The 27,740-nt window shown below is 34.4% G+C and overlaps 2 protein-coding genes and 1 non-coding gene across 3 annotated transcripts; 2 read left to right on the top strand and 1 right to left on the bottom strand.

Moving 5' to 3' along the window:
* Positions 1-218: 218 nt before the first annotated feature.
* Positions 219-12,055, bottom strand: LOC18612877 (cysteine protease ATG4). The gene is made up of 8 exons (XM_018113787.2): positions 11,451-12,055; positions 11,295-11,380; positions 11,088-11,138; positions 10,588-10,967; positions 6,631-6,769; positions 963-1,018; positions 797-867; positions 219-697 (listed from the first exon to the last, which is right to left on the bottom strand). The coding sequence occupies exons 1-8, from the start codon at positions 11,908-11,910 to the stop codon at positions 483-485; spliced, it is 1,458 nt and encodes a 485-aa protein (XP_017969276.2). The 5' UTR covers positions 11,911-12,055; the 3' UTR covers positions 219-482.
* A 2,745-nt stretch (positions 12,056-14,800) lies between these two features.
* Positions 14,801-14,907, top strand: LOC148764634 (small nucleolar RNA R71). The gene has a single exon (XR_016024385.1). It is a non-coding gene; the product is annotated as a small nucleolar RNA R71 (small nucleolar RNA).
* Positions 14,908-23,600: 8,693 nt separating this feature from the next.
* On the top strand, positions 23,601-24,224 carry LOC148764633 (uncharacterized). Its single transcript, XM_088807528.1, has one exon. It carries the CDS (start codon positions 23,601-23,603, stop codon positions 24,222-24,224), a length of 624 nt encoding a protein of 207 aa, XP_088663654.1.
* The last annotated feature ends 3,516 nt before the right edge of the window (positions 24,225-27,740 follow it).

The raw sequence follows: 27,740 nt of genomic DNA, 5'->3' as shown, positions 1-27,740 counted from the left end.
TCTATGAACACTGAATAGTATATGAATTTGAACGAAGCGAACAGGCACTCCTTATTTTACCCCTTCAAACTCTTGACCTTTCGGGCATTTTAGCTATTTTTATTTTTCGGTTCGTCCGCTTTTGGTTGTAACTTCCGTGACTCAAACTTATATCAAATTTTGGATCACGTTAATTAAAATCTTCTTTGAATTAAGGCAAAGAGTACAAAATAACAAGGTGCTAGAAGAATCAGTAGCAGATGGTTACCTGCCACGTAAAATTGAACGATTATTGTACGTATCTTACAAATTGACAAGAGTCAATTATATTCACAGCTTCGAAAAGTATTAAATTTAGTGGAAAAAAAATTCATAATATAGCATATATACTTCCTACATAATAAATAATAAACAAAGTCGCCCAAGTTGTAATCACGGTTCTTCCAACGGGAGGAACCAAGGAGTTGAGTAAACAATCCAACCAAAGATATAGGCAGCTCCCATCAAAGGAGCTGCCAGTCATCCTCATGAATGCTGCCATCCATGTCAGGCACTACACCTAAGGAATCATCCTCTCGAACCTCACCAGTGTCATCCAAAGCATTGCCATGGCTAATGGGCTTAAAAGAACTATGAGTTTGAGCAACAGTGAATAAGGGAGCACCATTTGATTCATCAGCTAGTTTCGATGCCCGGAGACAAAAATCGTCAAAATCATCTGCCAAAAATACAGGGAAAGTTCATTTCATCATCAATGAATAGCCTCCAAACCTATACAAGCGAAATAGTAAAATACCAACAAGATCAACAGGCAAACCTTTGTCTCGGCAGAAAAATCCGATGGCCAGAGATGGATCAATTGAATCCAGAGGAATGTGTCGTATAATACTGGATCATAAAAGGAACCAATTTAGAAAAAAAAAAAAAAAAAAAAAAACCGAATGTATGTACAACGTATATGTAAATTAATGACAGCAACTTACTCGCAATGATAAGATGAAGTATCAGCCTCCTGATTATCCTGACTGAGATTAACCACCTGATAAAAACATTCAACGTCACTACAACTTTCATCAACTCCAAAGTTTGTTTGACTCATAATTAAGGTCTGGCCAACATACCAGTAAAACTAAAAGCATGTTTTAATATGGCCAGGCAACGCGCTTTATACCTAATTTGAGACTTTTGAGTATTTATCATTGTTGTAAAAGTGTTGTGAATATTTAAAATGTCTACCAAAAACATGATGTTAAAATGTAAAAAATGAGACATTTTCTTGTATTTTAAATAATTATAAATTATTGTTAAAATGTATCAAAAATTAAATTACTGTTAAGATGTACCAATAAACTATTGTGAAGTTGAATTATAAAAATGCACACACATATACCATTTAATTTTAAAAATGCACACACATATACCATTTTTAGATGTTTTAATTTTGTACCATCAAACAACACTTTTGGAGCCAAACCAATATAAGTTTGACATTGCGTATGAGCAAAAAGCACTTTTTATCACTGCAAACACAATTTTTAACCCCCCCTTAGCCTAAGGGCCACAAAGGGATGTAAATCTTACACCAAACCCACCAACAACAATCTTTGAGAGGAGAAAGAGAGACAGCAACTAAGGCATGACCATGGGACCTCTCTTCAACTATTCAATTTGGATTGAAATAATATTTGTTACATGTTCATTTTAAACTACTCATAAAAAAGTTTCCAGAAGGTTCCCTTTAAAGCCACTACTAAATACAGATTGCAGATTCAATCAATATGAACCTTTTGCTTTAGTATCCTCACCCATATGCTTCATGCAAACCAACACTCATTCCAAGTAAACTCAAGGGACAAAAGGACAATATCTAAATGGTAGTATTGGCAAAAAAAGGAAAAGCTGATTGCCTTCCTGTTTGTTGTCTTGTGTCTAGCTAAGATAGACTATCACAATACTAATTTCAGTCTCTTTTATGCTTGATCCACTCTACAATACCAAAGAATCTTGAGAAAATACCTTACTTCGAATGATAAAAGTGCCCCAAGTAGATTCAGCAACCATCATGTTCTGTTTCTTATTAATGAAGCAAACAATTGATCTCATAAATTGATGTATAAAGATACTTGAACTAACAAGTAGTTACTTGTTGCATGAACAAACTCACTAAGCATGACCTACCATACATATTTTATTTGATATCTCACTCAAGTGTTAATGAAAATAAATTTTCATGTGACAGTTATATAACTTATCATTAGATTTGAAATCATTAGGCTATCTTGTATTTGAAAAGTTATACTTTGAAACTATCTTACATTGTCCTAGCCAACGATGTTCAATGGGAAGAATATAGAGCATGGTATGAAACATATGGAGATAAATGAATGATCACAAAGGATTTATCACCCTAAGTAATTTTAAGGGGAATATCATTGCTTCTTCACATGTATTAACTCAAGGAAATCTTTGGGCAAGATTGAATGAATATTTAGAAAGGAGTTTTGAAATTTCATTAAAAATTTAATGACTAACTAATTTCAAGAGCTAACATGATTAAAATATATATAAAATAAACACTGAACCATGCTCTGTCTTACCAAGAAAATAGTTGATAAAAGAATTAAATTACATGGTAAGATTGTCCACTAAAGGGTGAAGTCAAACCATTTTGATTTTTCTTAACATTTGAGTGGTTATGACACACTTCCAGATGTCAATCTTGATCTCTAAATATGAATTAATTTAAGGGAAAAAATATGAATTACTTAATTTGAAATTAAAAATCACTACATAAAGTTTGATCCATTAATCCTAATTGAATTAGGATTATAACTCATGTTTATTGCCACAATGTTAAGGACCTAATGGATCACACACATTACGAGTGACTATGCAAGAAATTAAAATGAGAAATTAAGTTGGACTTAATTGTAAGAAGTTTGAAACTTCAACAATTTAATTGAAAGAACTCAATTAAATTAAAGCAGTTTTATAAATAGCGTAAAACTTATGCAAATTGTTACAAGGTTAGGACTAGCAAAATTCCCCTATGTAAATAAGTGTTTAGTCCCCCCTTATACAAATCTTTTGAAGAAAAAACAAATCCTAGTTAGCAATAAAGTATTCGACCAAACACTCCTCTCTTATAGATTTTCTCACTGTTCGCTAGTGTGGATCATAATTGGAGGGGGCACACTTTAACAACTTGTGGTTTACTACAACCCTAGATTTGGTGTTTATATGTTCCAGAATTCAAGGTTTGAAATCTTGTTGATTTCGACTCACTAGGTTTTAAAGGTATACTTGTCTTCTTCCTTGCAGTTAATCTTATCTATGTTAAACAAATCAAAGCTTGATCTTGCCTTTGGGAAAAGCTTTAAATTTCCATTGCGTATTCTTCTCTTGATTACATGATTTCCCAACATATTTGTTAAAAACAAGGGGTATAGAGGATCAAGAAAGCAAAAGTAGATTTCTTCTTTTTTTAAAAAAGAAAAATAGAAGTCCTAATGCAGGAAACCAAATGACGAGGGATAAGTTCATTTTGGGTATTATTAAAAACTACTCCCAGATTCTTGGTGGTGGAATCAACTCCTAGACCAAATTGTAAGTTTGAAACGTGTAGTTAAGTTGCTCCTCTAAGTTATTAATTCATTTGCTTAGTTTATGTGTCTGTAATTTATGAATGCTTTAAGTCTTTGATGTATGAACTTTATTGAAATAAGTCATGTGACCTTATTTTGATTGTTGCTGACCTTGAATTAGAAAAATAAATACAAAAAAAAAAAAAATAATGGGCTCATAACAATTACATCTCATAGTGTAGCCTTTTAATTTTACTAATTTTTCATAAGTTTCAAGCCTAAGGAGAACAAATAGCTCTTACAAACCAGCTCCAGCAATGTTAACGATACATACAAAACTTAATCCAATAACAACTAAGGACTTTTATTTTTCAAAAGGATAGATGATGCAAGAGTATTTCTGAATTTATCTAAAATAGTTATTTTGATTTTTTCTCTGTTACAAAGTTTTATTAATGGGTTAATAATATATTTTGTTTATTTAAGTGGTTGTGTGACTAGCAGTGATCTGTTAATTAAAGAATAAAGGGAGAAAATCACAATACTCAATATCAAATATAATGCTTAGGACCCTAATTCTAAATTAATGTAAAATAACCTAAATATAGCCTAAATATATGTAAAAATTACACTCAAACCCGTAATATATAAAATTAAATCCTAGAAAACTGAACCTCGAGTTTCAAAACTAGGTAGTACTTCTAGTTCTTCAAGTGGTTGATGAGTATCACTTAGATCCTTCTTCACAAGAAATGGGAGAAATATGCCGAGAAGGTGGATTTGACGAGGAAATGCATGAATTTTGCCCAATTTAGTACTTAGTTTTCCAAATATTTCTTTCAATTCCATCAATCCATCATAAACAAACTATACTTCTCCAATTATCAAATGTTTTCTCACACTGAAGTATATAATCTTTGAAATGATGAAACAATGGAGGATGAAGATTTTCAAACCCATAGCTATCTCTTAAAGCAATCGACTCTTGTAAGTGCAAAGTAGCCTCACAAATATTTTCTTCCCAAGTCAGAATTTGCTCCAAAGTAATCTTTTATTTTTCATAAACTAATCATGAAAATCTTGACCTTTAGAGGATGAATCTTCCAAAATGGACCTCAAAATTGGAATCAAGACATCAAAATTAGCAAACCTGTAGATTCGAAAGATTTTGACATAGCATGATCAATGATGTGCTTAACGATGAGGCATCACTGATCATAGCAGAAGGGCAAGAGCAACCGGCACATGGGCTGATTAGCAAGAGTGGACCCAATAATTTACTTTTAGATATTTGAGATTTTGAGGTATTGATTATTAAGATTTTCTTCCTCTATTGATTCTTTCATATTTCTTCCCCCTAGTTCTATTTCTCCCCCGATTTCTTCTGTTCCTCCCTAATTGCTTCTGCCTATCTCTGATTTTCCTTCTAGATTTCTATATTTTATCTCCTCTAGATTTCTATATTCTATCTCTGATTTTCCCTCTAGATTTCTATATCCCGTCTCTTTTCTCTACTAGTTCTACATCAACAACTAGTGAGAAAGTACTTGGATTCAAGAACATGAGCTGAAAGCAGCCAGAAATCTACGCTAAAGCTACCAAAGTTCTCATTAATGAGAAGAGATTCTTGTCAACTAGAAGAGTTTGGCTTGATGCTAGAGCACCCCTAAATTAATCTCAATTAATTATCTTGATATGTTCTTTACATTTGCTGTTGTAGTTTGCTAAATGGGTTAGTAATTATGATTTTTTTATATGGTTTTATTTTATTAAGTGGCAATGTGACTTGCATGTGAACTCGTAATAAGGTTGAATAGCTAAAATTAGATGGGGTTTATGTGTGTTAAAGGGTTAGGATTAAAAGCTGTTGTAAACATATTATTGTTAAAGGTTTTACAACCCTAAACCAATTTATTGTTTCAACTTCCATTTTATATCAATTTTAGCCTAAGCACTAGTTTTCCTTTTAGGCTTCATCTGTTTCATGAAAATAAAGTTTAAGAAATCCATTTTTGTATTTTCTAATGTTGGGTTGCCTTGGTCAATAAAAGATAACAACTTCGTCAATAGAAAATCCAAGCATTTTTGGGGAAATTGTCTTCCATTTTGAGATAATGGAAGACAATGTCCAGCCCTTGCTCTCTCAAACGAAACCCCCACAAACCTTGTCCAGCCTCCACATCTCTCGTACCAAACTTGCAGGTAAGAGCTCCCACCGCTATTCCTTCACCCTTCCCCTCCATTTCCCTCACCATTTTCTATAGCCCTTTATCCCTCACCAATCCCCCTTGCACTCATTTCATCCTCCACATCTATCAAAAAACACAGTCACCACCTCCCTCCCCCTTCACCAGTAAGAGCATCATCCTCTCCTCCCTCCGTCTTTATCCCTACCTTTCTCCCTTTCCCTTTTCCCTTATCCATCCCTTTCTTTCTCAACCCAACCCCTCGCCCATTTATGGTCACTAAAATTTAAATAATAATAAAATTTTGTGGTGTGATTTTATGTTGAAGATGAAATATTTTTATATTATTTTTAAGAAATTATACTTTTGAAAATTTTATAATCTTAATATTTTTTTTTTAGATTTTTCATTGTACATTCCAAACACCATAAAATATTTTTCATGTGGCACCAAACATAAACAAATACTAGTTTTTCAGGAAAATTATCTTCCCAGAAGTCAATTTTCACAAACAAATAGAGGATTGTTGTTTCTACTTCCACACTACATCAATACAGTAAGGGCTTGTTGAAGCTTTAAGAAACTAAGTTTCGCCCCCACTTCATAATCATGACTGCAGACAAATAACCATTCTTTACGAATTCAAATATACCAATCAATTCCCTGACTTAAAAATATGTCTGGTTTAGATAAAGACTTATTTACTCCCATAACTTTCCACATAAATGTCCAAAATCTTGGTGAAGAGGCAAGACATTCATCAGCACAAAACCAAACAAGTGAAAGAAGCTTCCCTAACAAGTCTATGTACTTATAATGCATCTGAAAGAATAAGAGAATGGAACATATGAGTAATAACATTAAGTAATCAATGAATTTACCAGTTGAACGTCATGTGGATCGAGGTAAAAAACATTTTCTTCTTGGACACCAACAATGTAAGTTGAGGCACCAGGTTTCCCACCCAAAATGCCAAGGCATTGAGGAAAGGTGAAAGTTGCTTGCAGTGATGGAATGTACCTGATAATAAATTTAAGAAAATTCCAAGTGGTTAGAACATATAGCAAAAATGAAGTTCAATTCATAATCAATTATGATAATGCTACTTGTTTCTATGAGGATAAACCGGTGTTCTAACTGATTCTTTTAAGCATGTTACATTGAAGCATAATACATGCTTTACTTACTCTAGATAAGCAAAGTCCAAATGCAATTCTCCCTCTGTCTCAAAAGTGCTATCTTCTTTGCAAAAGCTCAAAGATTAAGAAAAACAGTAATGCATTACATTACATGAGTAAATTTCACCATAATAGCGTTTTCTCTCTTTTAGAAGCTCTTGTTAGCTATATGGGTAAAGTTGGAAGTTCGGTAGTAAATATCTAAGTTCTGGCTGTGGAAAATATTTTTAACACTTAAAAATAGAAGTGAGGCTAGTAAATTTAGAACAAAGTGACTATAATATTTGTGTTTTAACTGGTGAAGACAACTTGCTTAGATAAAAAAAAATGATAAAATAGGTATACAAAGTAACCTCCTATAAAATTTGTCTTATAGAGGAACAATTACCTTGAATAACGATAATAAAAGATTTCATTATATTAACAAGCACTCCGAAAGCTTAATGCATCTTCTACATGTAGCAAGACATTACATGTATGAACAAAACAACATGCAGATCCCAAAGGGGAACCCCAAACAATTTAACTTGAGACTTCTTCCTATAGATCTCAAGTTCGAATCTTGGGGAGAAGAGGATGGGGTTTACAGAATGAAAGTGAGCTTCTGCAAGTTATAACCAGGGTTTAAATTGCGATCTGCTGCCATGTTTATTGTGGTTACTGACATAAAGGATAAAATAGCAGTAGTTACACTTATCATGGTTGTGGAATTTTTTTTCAATTTTCCACAACTTGCCAAAAATGAAGTAAATAATAATTGTAACCACAGTAACACTTATTTATGATATTTAAAGTAATTTACGACATTATAATTCTTCATTTATATGATAAAATAAATTCTTCACATTTTTTAATTAAAACTCATAAGTCAATATGGAATATTTAAAAAATTGTTCACTAAGATATCCATGAATTTTATGGACATAAAAGCTATAAATACATATGATTGACAAAATAACATATATGAAGTCAAGCTCATAAACTAATTCAATTAGAAAATATAATGGGTGAACATTCCAAATAAAATTTCTTTTTGATAAGATATGATTATCCAGGATAAAGAATCAAACCTAACTTTTTGAGCAGGGATACATGCACTTTACTATTGGGCCAAATATCCAAGCCCAGCATTTTAAATAATTAATTAAACAAAAACATTAATAAAATCAAAATTATAGTCGTTTGAAATTAATTATTTTTAAAGGATTGTACGCACATAATACTCAAAAAAAGAAAAAAGAAGAAATTCACAAATTAACTCACATTGCTACTCAAATTTTCATCTAAATCATCAAAATAATTTCTCCAATACCCATTTCCAACCAATCATTTGCCTCTACCTCCCAAATTTTCACCTAAACAAGAAAAAGCAAAAAATTAATTTGGCATTTAGATGCCACATATGACACAAGCCTCCCAAATCCCCCACCCCCATTTTCCCCTTCTTCTCTCTGTCCACTTTTCCACAATCCTATCCACTTTTCTTCTCCATCCAACGGCAGAGCCACCCATGACCTAACCCAGCAAACCACACTAATGTTTCTTCAACATTCTCACACCCTCTCCATCTAGGGATTTTCAACTCTCAAGTCTATCTCACTAAAAAAGGAGTTAATACTAGAGGAGACAACACACAAGGTAGAGCCCATGCACATGGAAGCTATAAGAGAGCTCTTTCTCCAAACCATCAACAACTTAAATTTTTAAAAAATGTGAAGAAAAAATTCAATTTTAAGTGAATATTTCTTTCTTACCTTGAACTAATTCCCTCTTTTACTTTAATTGAGATTCAAATTTGTTGAATTCTGACTGAATTGCTTGGACTTGGGATAAGTTCTCTCTAATTTGGTAGGGTTTGCTGTTTGATTTGATTTAAAAAAAAAAAACTAATAAATAAAGGCATAACAAAAATTGATAACAGCTTTAGAATCCTATTAGAACCGTTTTTTTGTTACACTGCTATGCATGTTAATCACCATTCACACCTCCAATTAAGTTGGATAGCGACAGCGAAGGGTGCCACTACCACAAACTTGTGAGCACTATCTAAATCCTTATTTATAACATCTTGTATATCAAGTGACAAATAAGAGCACAAACTTTTTCACAATTAAAAGTAATAGATAAGAGCTTTCTCTCCCTCTTTCTGAGACGAATTAGATTTCTTCACAGAACCAAATATTTACTCTTAATTGACCATGGAACTGAAAAATTATGATCTTCCAAACCAGATCATAAATTATTAAAACAATATAAGTAAACATACTACGTGGATGAAATAACAAGAATATTAAGAAAAATGAAGGTGTTTGAATGTTAAAATAGAAAATAGTTCAACCAACTTAACATAGAAGAACAAGATGTCCCAGCCAATCCCAAAGTGAAGAAAAAATAAAATATAGTCAATAAATTTGAATGAATCTATTTTGTGCTCATTATTCGTTATCTATACTCTACAACATGCTCATTTCATCGTAAACTCTTAACCCTTCTAATCCCCATATCTAGAACTTGATTTTGGAAGAAAAACAAAAATCATCCATCTTGTTAAGTGCTCTCTACAAGCAAAACATCAAGAAAGCAAGATAAATCCTAATGGAGCCACCTTTTGAGCTCAAACAACTTCACAAGGCCATCCTATGGTTACCTTTACTGATCACCACTAAAGTACTCCTAGGTTGCTAAATTCTCAAGCCTAAAACTTCGAAGTCAAAAAAAAGTAAACTTGAGATTCCTTGAAACAAACTGCCGAACACTGTCAATAGCAACTTAAATTTCTAGTTCTACAATTTGATATCAAAGGATGTGAAATCTAAGCAAGTCATTCTAAGAAATCAAGCAAAACAATCCTTACCAAAAGATAGTCCTTGGACTACACAATTCTTAATCTTCTAAGCACACCAATATCAAGAAACCTTACCAATAATTCCACTAACAAAACAAGAATGATTTAAAGAAGTTGGTATTGGCATGCTTGGTTGAAACAAACCAAACCTATTTCTTTGTTACAAATCAATTCCAGCAAACATGTCATAGCATCAATCGTTGAAACCCCACTCAGACCTTTAATTATACTGCAGGAGGTGTTAAAAAAAACTGAAGAATCTTCATTGACTTGTAAAGACGTGTTCTTTCACATCCACAAAGCTTTAAAGATTCCTATAGTCTTAACATTCTTTGCTTCAGCTGAACCTATTCTCTACAGGGCTCCAACTTATTTATTCTCTGATGAAATTGCACTAAAATAGATGCACTGATCATCTTTCAATGGCACCAAATCATAGTTTAAGCACCAAAAGTTAGAAATAACAACCATGCTATTACAAATTGACCTAGAATTGATCCCATGTTGTTACCTAAAATTTTTATAAAAGTGCCAATTTGATTAATTTTCATCAATTATGTGTAAGAAAAGTCTATATTCTCATTCCTAAGTGAATCTATGCAGTATGCACTAACACTTAACGAGGAAGTTGCCAACTTTAGCAATCATGGTTGTTGGGGCCTGGAGATTGCAGGATATTTCAGGGCACAAGACTGAAGGAAACTTCAGTGACCACAAAGCTAATATATACAAAGATATTGATTACCTTACGGATCAGGCCTGATGACTCTACCAATCATGAAACTATAAATGAAGAAAGTCAAAACATCACAAACCTGGAATTTACTTTGTCAAGTCCAAGAACCAAGGGCACAAGTAAAAGAATAGGTGTCCAGTCAGCTCGGCATCGTGAAAATTCAAAACAATGTCTAGAAGCATCTTCAACGCAAACAACTGGAGCTCCTCCTCTCTCACCATCTTCATCACCAGAAACAACATAAACAGCCATGGGAAGTGACTGGTGTTCAAGGTCATTTTCCTCCCTCTTAGAGCGAGCAAGAGACTCCCATGAGCGACACATGGCATATGGCCCTACCCATGAACCAGCAGCAAGCCCATAAATTTTTCCAGCTTCAACAAGATTGTGAATGGAGAAAGCTGTGGCCTCAGAATCACCAAACTGATGCAAGATCTCAATATATGCTTGCTCAAATGGCTGCATAGGCAGAAAGGCATCAGAGAAGAACACAATGTACTTTAAGTTCTATCAGAGTCTAATTCTCATATGAGTTAGAGGAAATAAGCAAGAACAGACATCCCAAATGATTTACACCACCTTTTGCAAAGGTTTTCGCCAAGATCTCCCCAATTGATGAAAAAGCAACGCCTGCAAGGAAGGAAAACGATACATGAACCATAGCTAAGATAAACGCAAGATAACAAGCAACGTCAATTTTCATGATGAAAACTCATAACAAACTCTCCTAGCGCTTGTTTGAACATGCTCAAGAGAAAAGGAAAATAAAATGAAATGAATATATACCTGAGCAACAAGCATCTGGCTACTTCGAAGCATGCAACCCCAGCCGAAGTCACTTGTAATTTTTGTGTCTCCAATAGCATCAAAACCTGTAACTATATAACTTAGAAATCTTGTTATCAAGTGCATCCTGTAAAAAGCAAACTTCATGATAAAGACCTTTACGATATGTCATCAATATTCGTGATGAAAAATCTCGTTTGAACGCCGCTAATCCATTGCTGGCATCCACATCGCCAGAGGACGACACCTGGGAAATTTTATAGCACACGCCTAGAAGCCATATGTCGCTAGTTGAGCTAGAAATTCCAATCTTGCTTGGACCTAAAACACGCTCGTGAATTCTCCTCATTGAGCCACCGGAGACAACTCTCTTCACAGCTGCTGTCCACCCATTGTTTCTAGCATGCAATGCCTTCTTTTCACAAGCCGACGACTCACTATATGTGTCAAAGATTGAGAAAGCAGATGCAAACAAATTTGACCACACAGAGCTCTTGGAGAACTTACAGTCACTGGGACCTGGCTCTGATCCAGAGGATGGGGAGCTATGAGAGCTATCAATACTACTCTTGGAAGGGCATTTTAGAGCAACATTCCTCTCATGAAAACCCTTCATTACCTACTCATGCAGCAGACTATATGATGGAAAAGGCTCATAGAAGCAAAATATAATACGGCTAGTCCCTGGCTAAAAGAGAAGCAATACACCTGAGATATAAATTTCAATTTTATCAATAGGTCAACCAGAGCTGCAGAATTTGCTTTATCCCGTCGATTTCTGACTTGAATCTCATGATCCGAGACGCAGATCCTTGGCGATCGAATTCACCAAATCGAGGGGATCCACAGGTTCGTAGAGGAAAATAACTGAAACTGAAACAGAAGACAAGGGAATTAAAAGTACTCGTCTCAATTCCCAAAGTCTGCGACACGTCTGAAAGACAGGGAGAAGGAAGAATTGAAGACGACTCGTCTGAGAATGATGTCAGATTAAGAAGAAATGCAGGGGAGAGGGAGAGGCTATGGAAGCCTGTACAAGAGGGAAGGAAAAAGGAGACAAGCAAAAATTGGGAATTTTAGGAGAAGCAAGATTCAAGGAGCATGTAGTCTGACTTGGGAGTTTGGGGCAAAAGCAGGAGAGAGAAGGGGATAAGGAGGTGGGTCGGTTCGGGTTGGGTATGTGGTAATGGGTTAGGGGAAGGTTACATACGATTGGCAATGGGTTGCGGAAGCCCACATACGACTGGCAATGGGTTACGGGGAAGCACATACGATTTTTTCTGTTAGGTTTTGACCAAAAAAACAATCATTAACCGATTCCAAATGGAATTTAATCACATATACTACCAGGATACCCACATTAAGCAATCAATTTTACAACGGGTGAAGACTTTGTTGTGGAAATATCATGATTTTTTTAAGCGTTGGATTGATTTTGTAAAATTTTATCAAGAGTTGATGTTAAGAATTTTGAATAGTATTATATATTATAGCAACAATCCAAATAAAAATGTACAAAATATATGATAAGAAAAAAAAATAAAACCGGATATGATAAGAAAAAAAATATAAAATTGGATATCATACACGCATTTTAATTTCATCTTGTTGAATAATATAGAAAGATTGATTGTTACAAAATGTATAAAAAATTATTTTGAATTCAGAAATGAATACCATGTTATTTGGACTTTAATTTGTATAAAGTATTCAAAATAAGTTGCACTTTTTGCAAAACATTGCATAAGCATGATGGTATATTTCTAGCTACAAAAAGTGACTTCATAATAGTAATTTTGGATGTTTAGCCATACTTGTCACATCTAGCACCATAACAAAAATTAAAGGAGAAATTGTAAGAAATGATTAACCTAATAAAACCACTCCAAAAAAAGCCCTTAATACAAAGTTAACTGCTTTTACTCAATTTTTGTCAGGACTTAATAAAAATGCCCTTGAAGTCATTTGCAATAAATTAAACCATTTATCATAGTTTTTCCTCTTAATTTCTCTCTCTAGCATCTATTTACTATGCTCATGATTTCTCTTTCGCCACCCAGCTATTTCTAATTTTATCAATTTCTCTATCCCATATTCGTCTACTGTGCCCCCCATTTCTCTCTCCTGTCATCCAACTCTCTAATTTTACCACTATCACTATCTCTCTCTGTCTATGTCTTGCTATATCGTTATCAATTTACAAACTAAAGAACAAAGATGACATCAATGTATGTTGTTGTATTTATTAATTTACATTCACAAAACCTCAAAGTTGATGGGTTGAAGTTATATAGGTGAAATTTTAAATTAGAACACTACCTAGAGTTGTTATACACCATGTCTGCATGTAACAACTCTAATGCACTTGCCATGTAACAATTTTATTGAATATGGTACGATTTAAACATGGCATGTAACTTGATCGCTTTCTTTATATTTCACTAGGACATAAACTCTTAGAGTTAAACACTTTAAACATGACGTGTAATAACTTTTTTTCAATACGGTGTGTAACAACTTTTTTTTTCAATATGCCGTGTAATAACTTTTTTTTTTCACTAGGATATATACTGTTTAAGTTAACCACTTTAAGCATGACGTGTAATAATTTATTTTTAACATGACATGTAGCAACTTTTTTTTCAACATGGCGTGTAACTTGATCTCTATCTTTGTATTTCACTAGGACATAGAACTCTTTAAGTTAAACACTTTAAACATAATGTGTAATAACTTAAGTACTTCATCTCTTTCTTTCTCATGCTTGAGGGTTATTTCATAAGAAAGTAAAAAACCTAGAAGCTCATCTAACTTAAGTACATTCAGGGTTTTGGCTTTTTCTATGGCAATGACCTTAGGCCTCCAATACTTAGGTAAGTAGTGAAGGATTTTCGTCACCAACTGGGCATTAAGGTACTCTTTTTCTAAAGTCTTAAGTCCTCTTATGATCTTTGTGAATCTTTCAAACATTTTTTAATGGATTCCTCATCTTTCATTTTTAAGAGTTCATAGTTAAGTATCAACATGCTTATCTTTCAGTCCTTCACTTGACTTGTCCCTTCATAACAGTTTTCTAATGTGTCCCAAGTTTCTTTTATTGAAGAACACATAGGTACTTTATTGAATTCGTCCTCACTAAGAGCACACAATATAGCTATTATAGCTTTGTGATTCAGTTGTATCAACTTTTTATCCTTATCATCCCATTTTGCGCTAATTTTAATATGTTTCTCATCATCAACAACTTTGGTAAGAATATGAGGTCCAACAACAAAAATATCCCAAAGATCTACATCAATAGATCAATCTCTTATACATTAGCAGTTTTTCTCAAACTACATCTTTCTGAAGGCCATTGGTAATTACTAAAAGCCATCTCTTACAACAAGTTATAAGCTTCATTAGGATTTATACGCATTAATGCCCCACTAGCAACAGCATCAATTGTAGATTTGATTGAACTTACCAACCCATTATAGAATGTCTAAACTTGTTGCTATTAAGGAAGCCTATGGTGTAGGCACTTTCTAAGAAGATCCTTAAATAGCTCCCAAGCGTCATATAAGGACTCACCATTAAATTGTTTAAAAGTAGTTATGTCATTCCTCATCTTTACATTCTTGGCCAGTGGAAAGAATTTTGCCAAGAATTTCTGAGCTAAGTCTTCCTATGTAGTGAATTTAGCTAGCTCTTTGCCTTATCCCTTAATGAAAAAGGAAAGAGTCTTAATTTGATAGTCTTATCAGTCACCCCATTATACTTAAAAGTGTCTCAAATTTTTAAGAAATTCATAAGATGAGAATTAAGATCATCATTAAGTAACTCACCAAACTGAATTGAAGATTGAATCATCTGAATGTAAGTAGGGTTGATTTCAAAATTTTTTGCATTGATGGGAGGTCTTCTAATGCTTTGATGCAAGCCTTTGTAAAAGAGGAACAACATAATCTCGCAAGGCTTTGTTTTCTTTAATAATCTGATTGACGCATTGTTGCCATTATTATTATCTTTAGCCATTGTCTGATTTAGAGTTTAAATTTGTAAATATTCCCTTTGAAGTCGTCTAAAAGTTTTTTTTATCTCTGAATCAACAGGAAAAAGATTCAAGTTTCTCCTTTGCATACAATGACCAAAGATGCCTAAAATTAAGAAAAATAATGTTTGAATTAAGACTAAATTTGCTTGGTATTAATATTAGTAAAAATTATAGAAAATAATTCCCCAACAACGGTGCCAAAAACTTGTTCTAATTTTTTACTCATACAAGTATACATATCGAACAAATAATATAATGGCAAGTAGAGTATTGATCCCACAGAGAATTGATATAAAATTTCACTACGTAGTAAAATTAACATAATTCAATCTTATCCAAACAAAGAAAAAATCAGGTAACTAAATAAATTATAAATTAACTAAATCTAATTAACAAGAATTTAAACTAAAAAAAATCAAAGCAATAATAAAATTGGATAAAAATTAACTCAAACAAACCTAGGCTTACGATATCCCTTACACTTCATCTAAATCTTACTTCTCTCTCTTAACTTAGTACAATAGGTTGAATTTTTAACCTAAAGTCCTCAATTATCTATATGGCTCTCTCGAAACTCTTAGAAATATATCTATTTTAATCAAAACACTATATTTCTATGTGAATTAAAATTAAAATAGACTCATTAAGTTCAAGCTTTGATATTGGCTACATATGACATATTGGTATATTTCTATCTTATACACAAATCAGTTTATTCATCTAAGCAAATAAATATGATCATATGCTATTCCAATTTTTAGTCTACTCTAAACTCCCTCTCTCAAGTTATGTTTAGGTTTCCAAATCAATTTAATTGGTTGTCAATTAATTAAAACCATTAAGAATAAATTAAAATAAACAATTCAATTCCATTAAAAATAAGTAAGAAAGAGATTAAACATTTAAACTACATATAAGTTCAATTGCAATCCTAGATAAAAAAAAATTAGCTACTTATAATTGCAATAATAAATAAAAACATATGAAGTTTAGCAATCAAGAGTTACAAGAATAATAAAAGCTAAGGAAGAAAAAACAAAACAAATATTGGCAGCTTTAATCTTCAATCTTCAGCCTCAACTTCTAACTTCTTGAATCTCTTTTAGAGTTATCTTTTTATGGCTAACTTCTCCTTAAGCTCTCTTTAAATACCACTAACTTAACATAATCTTCCTAATTTTACCTACTTAGCTTTTCATATGAGCTTAAAATAATTATAGAACCCATAAAATCTTAATCAACTTGTAGCCCTTTTCTTTTCTACACTAATTCTTCAAATATCTCCTCTCGACGCCAAGGCACAACCCCTCGATGCCATGGTGCTTGCCTGGCTTCAAGTTTTCTCTTACTGACAATAGAAATTTCAAGGTCAATTATGGCTTTACAATCTTCAAGTTCTGCAGTTGTTCAGCCTTTGGATCAACTTAAGCTTCTCTAAGATCGACTTTTGACTTGTGTCTTGAGGTTTTCTTAACTTTTGGGCTCTTCTCTTCAATTATTTCTTCCTTGCCTTGATCCTACATTCAAATGAGATTGCAAAGCATGTTTGCTCTCATATTTTTAGCTAAATATGCATTATTTGAAAGCTTATAAGATGTTTTCTAATGATGCATGGCTTTTTAAACAAATTTGTAACCTTAAGGGATTAAAAATGTATTTGAGACAATTTCAAATGCATAACATTAAGTTTAAGATAACATGTGATTTTTGTCAAATCAAAACATGATATAACTCAAGGCTAACAGGGAAGAATGTGAAATCCCACCTTAAGTGTAACGCCCTTCTCATTTAGAAGAAAGGGGGGGCCTGACCAAGAAAGAAGAAGAAAAGTCAACCAACAGAAAAAGGGAACGAAAAAGACAAAAGAGAAGAGAGAAGAAAGAAGAAAAAGGGGGGGGGGTCGGCCAAAAAAGAGAGAAAAAAGAAAGAGAAGAAAAATAGTGGGGATCAGAGGGAGAGAAAAGTGAAAGGAAAGAAAAGGAAAGAGGGAGCAGCGACGTCTCAAGGAGAAGAAGAAAAGAAAAGAAAAAAGAAAGAAAAAAAAAGAAGAAGAGAAGGAGCAATGACAAAGGAGAAGAAAGAGAGGGAAGGAAGAAGAAAAAGAAGAAGAAGGAGAGAAGGAGCAGTGGCAAAGGAAAAAAAAAAGAGAGGGAAGAAAGAAAAAGAAGAAGAAAGAGAAAAGGAGCAGCGGTAGAGGAAAAGAAAGAGAGGGAAGAAAAAAGAAAAAAAAGAGAAAGAAAAAAAAGAGAATATTTAAGTACATGCGCGAAATAATAGCGAAGTAGCATCCCGCTATTGTGAGGTGAGTGGGTGCTAGATTTTAAAATTATTTCCCTATAATATATTATATATGTTACATTTGATAGTTGACGAAATTGTGGACAACATGAGTTGGTAGAAAGCTTTAGGTTGTTTGTGTTTGTGACAAGGATTTTAAATCTATTTTTTATAATATATATAAATATATATATCTACATGTTTTTAAATACGGGAAAACAAACTTTTGACTGGCTTTTCACTTCGAAATCATACCTTGCAAGTTTGTGTGATGTTTAGGCCAATGGCCTTTTGTATTGATTCATGGAATTTAAGGATAAATTATTTATTTCACTTAGCATGCTGATTTGGTAAATATACCATACTTTGAGATACAATATACACAACATTGATTTGTGATTATATTGTTTACAAACTATTATGTTTCGCAAATGCATTAAAAGGGCAATGATTTTTATTTGAATGTGATTGATATTTGATTTAAAAAGGGAGACCTGAAGCCCCAATTCATATTGGGTGGTGTGGGTAATTCCTACGAGTAGGCAAAATGGGACCTGAAGCCCCGATTTATATATGGTGGCGTGGGCAGTTCCCACGAGTAGGTAAAAGGGAAACCTGAAACCCCGATTCATATTGGGTGACGTGGGCAGTTCTCACGAGTAAGCAAAGGGGGACTTGAAGCCCCAATTTATATATGGTGGCGTGGACAGTTTCCCACAAGTAAGTGATGATGTCTGAGAGAGTAAGCCCAAGGGTTATATTAAACTTACCCGAGGATGATGTTCCCTTGTGGATTTTTATTTTACTATGCATGGCATTAATACTTGAAATTTTTCATTTATTTAATGGCAAGTGAAATTTATCTATTCATTGGTGATCAATTAATTCACCTTTTTATATTTAAGAATTTTCATTTTTTACTTGCCATTGAATTTAATATTGACTAGATGTCGAGGTTGAAAATTTTCTAATATCTTAAATACAACTGTTTTCATACATGTTTACTTGGGAATTTTTATTTTTAAGAATTGTAAGATAAAAAAAAAACAAATCTCTTGGTTTTATGGAATGTATTTTCTATGCTTACTCGGATTTATAAACATTCCACCTTTATGTTTGTTTCCCCTCTTTGCCTGCTCACGGGGTCGATGATTATCATTGAGTCTATGAGACTCACACCCCTCTTATTTTCCCTTTTTGCAGAGAGAGGTCAGTCTAACGTGTAACCATCGGTGCATATGGACCACCGTAGAGTAGGTAAAGGCATTTTCTAGCCTTGCTTTAAGTCGTTCTGCTGTTTAGTGTTGTATCAGAACGAAATTTGGTAGATGTTGAAAAATGTTGTCACCTCATAAACGTGAATTGTTATTATTTTGAATGGAGTAGATAGTAGTTTAATTTTTATATATTCGCTTACGCACGTGATTATATGTATTTAATGAATCTTGCGACAATTTTAAAAAAAGCTTGTTCGGGACTTAGCGAAAATTCTTTGGAAGTCTCGAATGCTAGTAACGACCAAGGAATGGGTCGTTACAATATTGGTATCAGAGCCCTAGGTTTAGAAAAGTCCTAATATTTCTTGTGTTGTCAACAGAGTGTCAGGGGTAGTGTAGAGTCTTATCTATGGTTCATGACAACAGTATGAATTATGAATAAGAGGCTACATGAACTCCTTAATCTTAGTAAGCCACCTTTATTAATAATTTTTAATAGTTATTTGAGGGGTGTTTGTTGTTGTCTAGGTGTTGAGATGCCGCCTAGGACACGAGCTACCTCAAGAGGAATTAGAGGGTTTAATGCCCTAGATGACGATACGGAGGGATCACGTGCATCTTTTTTTAGGAGCAGTGGGAGAAGTGGACTTAGAGGTCGAATCACCGGGCCTCAAGGCAGTCAAAGTTTCAGTGAGAGGAGAGTTGGTACCAATTTTGGGGATATAGGAGGTGATTATCCTGAGGTACCCACTGCCACCCTAGAGAAGATAGCGGCTGGATTGCGAGGGTCAACCCAAGAGTTTGCAGAGTTTAGGAGATAGGGAGTGCATCAATCAAATGACACAATGGGTTCTAGTTTTGAAGATTCGGATTATCAACTTTATGAGGAAATAGATCGGGGAGATGTCATGGTGACTCTAGGTGAATTTATGAAATTGAAACCTCCTTCCTTTTCGGGTGCTAAATCAATAGAAGACCCATAAGTATTTTTAGATGAGATGGACAAAATTAGTATTGCATTGGGTTACTCTAGTCATCGGGCAGTTGAGTTGACAGGCTTTATGTTGACGGAGGTAGCGCAGATATGGTTTGCTACACTCAAGAGCTGTAGACCACCTGGTTCTACTCCACTTACTTGGGAAGAATTCACACAGGCTTTCATTGACAGATTTCTACCTGAAAGCGTGAGAGACGATAAGGAGCAGGAGTTTGAAACTTTAATGCAGGCACTTGGGATGATAGTGTCAGATTATGACATCCAGTTTACTCAGTTGTCGAGGTATGCCCCGTATCTGGTTCAGACTGAAAGGGAGAGGATTAAGAGGTTTATTAAGGGGTTACATAAGCTAATATACAAAATTCTAGTCTCTAAGAGATTTACATCCTATCTCGAGGTAGTTGATGCCGCTAGAAAAATCGAGGTAGGACATGCAGAGGTTGGGGTGGAAAGGGATAAGAGTAAAAGAAATCGAGGTGAAGGATCTTCTAGATACAAAGACCCCAGTAGGGGTAAAGATGTTAATATAGCTGGCCAACAAGGTTGAAGGGATGGTAACTTACTCAGAGGGTTAGCATTCACCAGTCCACCAAATCAAAAAAGAAATTTTCAGTTTCATAGTCCCCTATGTAGTAGTGATTTTAGTGGGGTTAATTACAGACGGGCTATGAGTAATGGGATGACTAATTCAAATCATAGACAAAGTGGTCAGTGGGGTCCTCTTTGCACTTTTTGTGGTCAGATTCATACAGGGCCATGTAACTAGATGACGGTGTTCTGTTATGAGTGTGGGGGAATTGGTCATGTGAAGAGGGATTGTCCTACCCATAGACATAACTAGGAGATGGCTCGTGGCTCAATACGACCCGATTTTGCTACTACACAAACTAAAAATGTCATAAGGGATAAAGGAAAAGGGGTAGCTTCCTCGTCACAAGGTAGATCGACAAGGCCAACTCAACAAGGTGCTTTTGAAGGGGGACAAGCTAGAGTGTTCGCTTTGACACCATAAGATGCTCATGTCTCGAATGCAGTGGTAACAGGTAATCTTTTCATTTGTGGTTACGAAGCATCAATTTTATTTGACCCAGGATCCACACATTCTTTTGTGTCTTCAAATTTCATGCCTAAATTAGGCAAGCATTATGAATATATGGATGAACCGTTAGTAGTAATCACCCCGTTGGAAGAATGATATGTTGCGGAGTATGTGTTTCGTTCTTGTGTGGTTCAGATTAAAAATAGGGACACTTGGGTGGACTTAGTGTTAATGACAACAATAGGATTCAACGTGATATTGGGAATGGATTGGTTGGTGTCTTGCTACGCTAATGTAGATTGTTATCGTAAGTTGGTGAAGTTTAAATTTTCTAGAAAGCCGTCACTTGTTATTTATGGTCACAGTAGCCATTTGGATGATAGTGTGATGGCTACAATTACTAGAGAAGTATAGAGTGAAGAAGGGAATTTAGCAACTACATCAGTAATAAATGAATTTGAAGACGTGTTTCCAAAAGAATTGCCCGGATTACCTCCCAAAAGGGAAATCGAATTTTGTATTGATTTGATTCTAGAAACGTAACCAATATCGATGCCTCCATACCGAATGGCCCGGGCAGAGTTAAAGGAGTTAAGGGAACAATTACAAGATTTAATTAACAAAGGCTTTATTCACCTAAGTGTGTCACCTTGGGGAACGCTAGTGCTGTTCATAAAGAAGAAAGATGGTAGTCTCAGGCTATGTATAGATAATCGGCAGCTTAACAAAGTTACGATCAAAAATAAATATCCACTTCCTAGAATCGATGATTTGTTTGATAAGCTACAAGGGGCTCAATGCTTTTTGAAGATAGATTTAAGGTTTGGATATCATCAATTAAGGATCAGGGAAGAGGATATACCCAAAACCGTATTCCGTACGAGGTATGGACATTATGAATTTTTGGTGATGTCTTTTGGATTGATGAATGCTCTTGCTACTTTCATGGACTTGATGAATAGGGTGTTTCGAGCATACCTAGATAGATTTGTGGTCGTCTTTATTGATGACATTCTAATATACTCGAGAAGTTGAGAAAAGCACGCACAGAATTTAAGGATCGTGCTACAAACCTTACGGGAGCATAGATTGTACGCGAAATTTTCTAAGTGCTTGTTGTGGTTGAGTAGTGCTGGTTTTCTGGGACATATTATATCTAAGAATGGAGTACAAGTAGATCCTAGTAAAGTAGAGGCAATTGAGAATTGGGCTAGACCCACGACATTTACAGAAATCAGGAGTTTTCTAGGATTGGTTGGATATTTCGACAATTTGTGAAAGATTTCTCTAACATAGCTTCTCCGTTGACGAGGTTAACTCAAAGGGGAGTAAAATTTGAATGGTCAGAGGCTTGTGAACACAGTTTCCAAACATTGAAAGCTTGTTTGACGTCCACACCAATATTAAGTCTGCCATATGGGTCTAGGGGCTACACTATTTATTGTGATGCTTCGAGGGTTGGATTAGGATGTGTATTGATGCAGCATGGTAGAGTCATCACTTATGCCTCAAGACAACTTAAGAGGCATGAACAAAATTATCCTACACACGATCTAGATATGGCAGTGATCGTGTTTACCTTAAAAATATGGAGACATTATTTGTATGGGGAAACATGTGAAATATATACGGATCACAAAAGTTTGAAGTATATATTTCAATAGCGAGATCTAAATTTAAGGCAGTGCAGATGGATGGAATTATTGAAAGACTATGATTGTACGATACTTTATCATCCCAACAAGGTGAATGTCGTAGCTGATGCATTGAGTTAAAAGTCAATGGGCAGTATGGCACACATTGTAGTGGCGAAAAGATCGATAGTGCAAGAATGACAGGATCTGGGTAATATGGGAGTTAAATTTGAGGTCAGTGGATCAGATGCACTATTGGCACATTTTAGGGTCCGCCCAATAATGATAGATCGAATTCGAGATGCCCAAGCTAGAGATACATTTGTAATGACGATTTTGGGGAGTGTGGGTGAGCAAGTTTCTGAGTTCGATTTTAGGTCTAATGGATTGTTGAGACATAGATCTCGAATCTATGTGCCAAACTTAGATGGATTAAGAGAAGAAATTCTAGAGGAAGCACACATTGCTGCTTATGCAGTACATCCGGGAGCTACCAAGATGTATCATGATTTAAGATTCGTATATTGGTGGCAAGAATTGAAGAAGGATGTAGGGGAATATGTTTCGAGATGTTTGGTGTGCCAACAAGTGAAGGTAGAGCATCAAAGACCTTCAGGATTATTACAACCGTTACCGATAACTGAATGGAAATGGGAACATATAGCCATGGACTTCGTAACAAGCTTGCCTTGAGTCAAAGGAGGATACAATTCTATATGGGTAATTATAGATCGATTGACTAAGTCAGCACATATTCTCCCGATCAAGACAAAGTTTGGAGCGGCACAATACGCTCGAATTTATATTAATGAAATTATTAGAATCCATGGCGTACCAGTGACCATTGTGTCCGATAAGTGACCATTGTGTCCGATAAGGGACCATAGTTTACTAGTCGATTTTGGAAGAGGTTGCAAGATGAATTAAGAACCTGACTGAACTTTAATACAACATACCGCCCTCAAATAGACGGTCAGTCAGAACACACGATCCAAATATTGGAAGATATGTTAAGAGCAATCGTGTTGGATTTTGGAGTTTCTTGGAACTTATACTTGTCTTTGGCAGAATTTGCATACAATAACAGTTACCAGGCGAGTATCAAGATGGCGCCATTTGAGGCACTATATGGGCGGAAGTGTAGGTCACCCATTGGGTGGTTGGAAGTTGGAGAAAGGAAATTATTGGGGATGGAGATGGTACAAGCAGCAGTGGAAGGAGTAAAAATAATTCGAGAACGAATATTGGTCACTCAAAGTAGACAAAAGTCGTATGCCGACAACAGATGCGAGCCTTTAGAGTTCGAAGTAGGTAATCATGTGTTTCTAAAAGTGTCACCATGTAAAGGAGTACGAAGATTTGGCAAGAAAGGCAAACTCAGTTTTCGATATATTGAGCCGTTTAAAATATTGGAACATGTAGAAATTGTTGCTTATCGATTGGCATTACCACCGAATTTTGAAGGGGTGAATCTAGTGTTTCATGTATCCATGCTCAGAAAATATGTTCAAGACCCTTCACATGTGATACAACATGATACAATATTGTTGGAAGATGGGATGAAATACCAAGAGCAACCTGTAGCTATAGTGGACTATCAAGTAAAAAGGCTTCGCTCTAAGGACATTGCTTTAGTGAAAGTAGTATGGCAAAACCACTTGGTAGAAGAGGCGACTTGGGAACCAGAAGAGGAAATACAAACAGAATATCCATATTTATTTAAGAGTTAAATGTACTGTTAAGTGTCTCTATGTTGATGTAATTCGAGGACGAATTTGTTTTAAGTGGGAGAGACTGTAACGCGCCTCTCATTTAGAAGAAAGGGGGGGCCCGACCAAAAGAGAAGAAGAAAAGTCAATCGACTGAAAAAGGGAAGGAAAAAGACAAAAGAGAAGAGAGAAGAAAGAAGAAAAATAACAAAAAGGGGGGGCCTAGCCAAAAAGGAGAGAAGAAAGAAAAAAAAAGAAAGAAAGAGAAGAAAAATAGTGGGGACCGGAGGGAGAGAAAAGAGAAAGGAAATAAAAGGAAAGAGGGAGTAGTGACGTCTCGGGGAGAAGAAGAAGAGGGAAGAAAGAAGAAAGAAAAAGAAGAAGAAGGAGAGAATGAGCAGCGACAAAGGAGAAGAAAGAGAGGGAAGAAAGAAGAAAAAGAAAAAGAAGAAAAAGAAGAGAAGGAGCAGCGGCAGATAAGAAGAAAGAGAGGGAAGAAAGAAGAAAAAAAAGAGAATATTTAAGTACACGCCCAAAATAATAGCGAAGTAGCGTCCCATTATTGTGAGGTGAGTGGGTGCTAGATTTTAAAATTATTTTCCTATAATATATTATAAATGTTACATTTGATAGTTGACGAAATTGTGGACAGCATGAGTTGGTAGATAGGTTTAGGTTGTTTGTGTTTGTGACAAGGATTTTAAATCTATTTTTTTATAATATATATAAATATATATATATCTACATGTTTTTAAATACGGGGAAACAAACCTTTGACTGGCTTTTCACTTCAAAATCATACCTTGCAAGTTTGTGTGATGTTTAGGCCAATGGCCTTTTGTATTGATTCATGTAATTTGAGGATAAATTATCTATTTTACTTAGCATGTTGATTTGGTAAATATACCATGCTTTGAGATACAATATACACAACATTAATTTGTGATTATATTGTTTACAAACTATTATGTTTCGCAAATGCATTAAAAGGGCAATGATTTTTATTTGAATGTGATTGATATTTGATTTAAAAAGGGGACCCTGAAGCCCCGATTCATATTAGGTGGCGTGGGTAGTTCTCACGAGTAGGCAAAGGGGTACCTGAAGCCCCGATTTATATATGGTGGCATGGGCAGTTCCCACGAGTAAGTAAAAAGGGGACCTAAAGTCCCGATTCATATTGGATGACGTGGGCAGTTTCCACGAGTAGGCAAAGGGGGACTTGAAGCCCCGTTTTATATATAGTGGCATGGGCAGATCCCATGAGTAGGTAAAGGGGGACTTAAAGCCTCGATTTATATATGGTGGCGTGGGCAAATCCCACGAGTAAACAAAAAGGGAGATCTGAAGCCTCGATTTATATATGGTGGCGTGGGCAGTTTCCCATGAGTAGGTGATGATGTCTGAGAGAGTAAGCCTAATGGCTATATTAAACTTACCCGAGGATGATGTTCCCTTGTGGATTTTTATTTTACTATGCATGACATTAATACTTGAAAATTTTTATTTATTTAATGGCAAGTGAAATTTATCTATTCATTAGTGATCAATTAATTCACCTTTTTATATTTAAGAATTTTCATTTTTCACTTGCCATTGAATTTAATGTTGACTGGATGTTAGGGTTGAAAGATTTTCTAGTATCTTAAATACAACTGTTTTCATACATGTTTACTTGAAAATTATTATTTTTAAGAATTGTAAGGTAAAAAAAAAATAAATCTCTTGGTTTTATGGAATGTATTTTCTATGCTTACTCAGGTTTATAAACATTCCACCTTTATATTTATTTCCCCTCTTCGTCTGCTCACGGGGTCGATGATTATCACTAAGTCTATGAGACTCACACCCCTCTTATTTTCCTTTTTTGGAGAGAGAGATCAGTCTAACGTGTAACCATCGGTACATACGGACCATTGTAGAGTAGGTAAAGGCATCTCCTAGCCCCACTCTAAGTTGTTCTGTTGTTTAGTATTGTGTCAGAACGAAATTTGCTAGTTGTTGAAAAATGTTGTCAACTCATAAACGTGAATTGTTATTATTTTGAATGGAGTAGATCGTAGTGTAATTTTTATATATTCGCTTACGCACGTGATTATATGTATTTAATGAATCTAGTGAAAGTTTTAAATGAGGCTTGTTTGGGACTTAGCAAAAATTCTTTGGAAGTCTCGGACGCCGTTAGTGGCCAAAAAAGGGGTCGTTACATTAAGTAAGAAGGTAATTGAGGAATCCTTAGGTAAGCATGCATATTTTATGTTTTGAAATGCCAAAACTAAGTTTTAACATTGGAAATATTCATGTTTTGATGTATAAAAATGATTTGCAAAGTTTGGTGTTAAAATGAGTCTAATTGGACTGGTTTTGACGCTTATTTTTACCTACTTGAGCAAATGTATCAATAAATGTTCTTAATCTATTAATAGAGTGAACCCAGAAAGCTTTTAAAAAAGATCGTAAAGAACATCTATCAATAGACGTTCATCATTTATCAATAGATTTGTTCCAAAGACTAAATCTATCGATATACGGCTAAATCTATCGATAGATCATGCCATTTTCATATAAATAAAATGGGTAAAATTGTATTTTCACACCTCAAAGTATAAATATGTCACATTTTACAAGAATTTGATAATTCTTGGCCATTTTCACTAGTTTTTAATCAACTCTCATCTTTCTCAAACCCATTTTCAACCCAAATAATCATTTTGGAAGATTTGAAGCTTGGGTTTAAGTTTTATGAACAAAGGTAGCATTATTCAAACTTGAAATCTTTGATTCATGAATTTCCAACACTAAAAATATTGTTTTTATGCCCATAGTTTTTGTTCAATACTAAAGCTTAAAGGTTTTTTAATTTTCCTTAGTATTGAAGCTCACTTAAGGTAAGGATGAAGGATTTATGTGTTTATAAGCATTTATTATGTTATGTAGTAGCAAGTTAAAGTTAGAAAATTAAATTAAATGAATCCAAGTAGTTTTGAAAATGCTTAGAATGATTATTATGAGATTATTAGTCTAATTATTGATTACGATGATTGTTAAATGTTTAGGAGTGGTTGGAAACTCAGAAACATTTATCGAAGTGGAGTCTTGATCGTTGTTAAAAATTAAGCCTTCAATTAAGTGAGTGGATATACCTTTTCAAGTATTTTGTATATAAAGTAAGCATCTATTGAAATTATTTATAATTCATGAAAAATTGTTGTTTTAAGAATGGCTTTGCAGAGGATTTGATTATCAATATTTTTTTCTAGATAAATTTCAAAAAAATATGATTAAAGAATTATTGTTAATGATGACTTTTGTATGAGTTGATCACAAATGATATTCAACAAGTTTATGAATCTACTATGCATGTAAATAACCTATTATGTCTTACTTTTTAATTAGGGTGGATAAGCCCTTTCAAATGCTTTCTATCAAAATGAGATGAATGGAATGGTTTATATACTTGACATGATGTCATAAAGAATGTTGGTGGATGTATGAGTTCCCACCTATGAGTTAAAGAATGATGATGACATGTATGTA

Source organism: Theobroma cacao, chromosome 1, assembly GCF_053813885.1.
Source record: "Theobroma cacao isolate CCN51 chromosome 1, ASM5381388v1, whole genome shotgun sequence".
Classification (NCBI taxonomy): Eukaryota; Viridiplantae; Streptophyta; class Magnoliopsida; order Malvales; family Malvaceae; genus Theobroma; species Theobroma cacao.
This window is presented reverse-complemented; position numbering and strand designations above follow the sequence as displayed.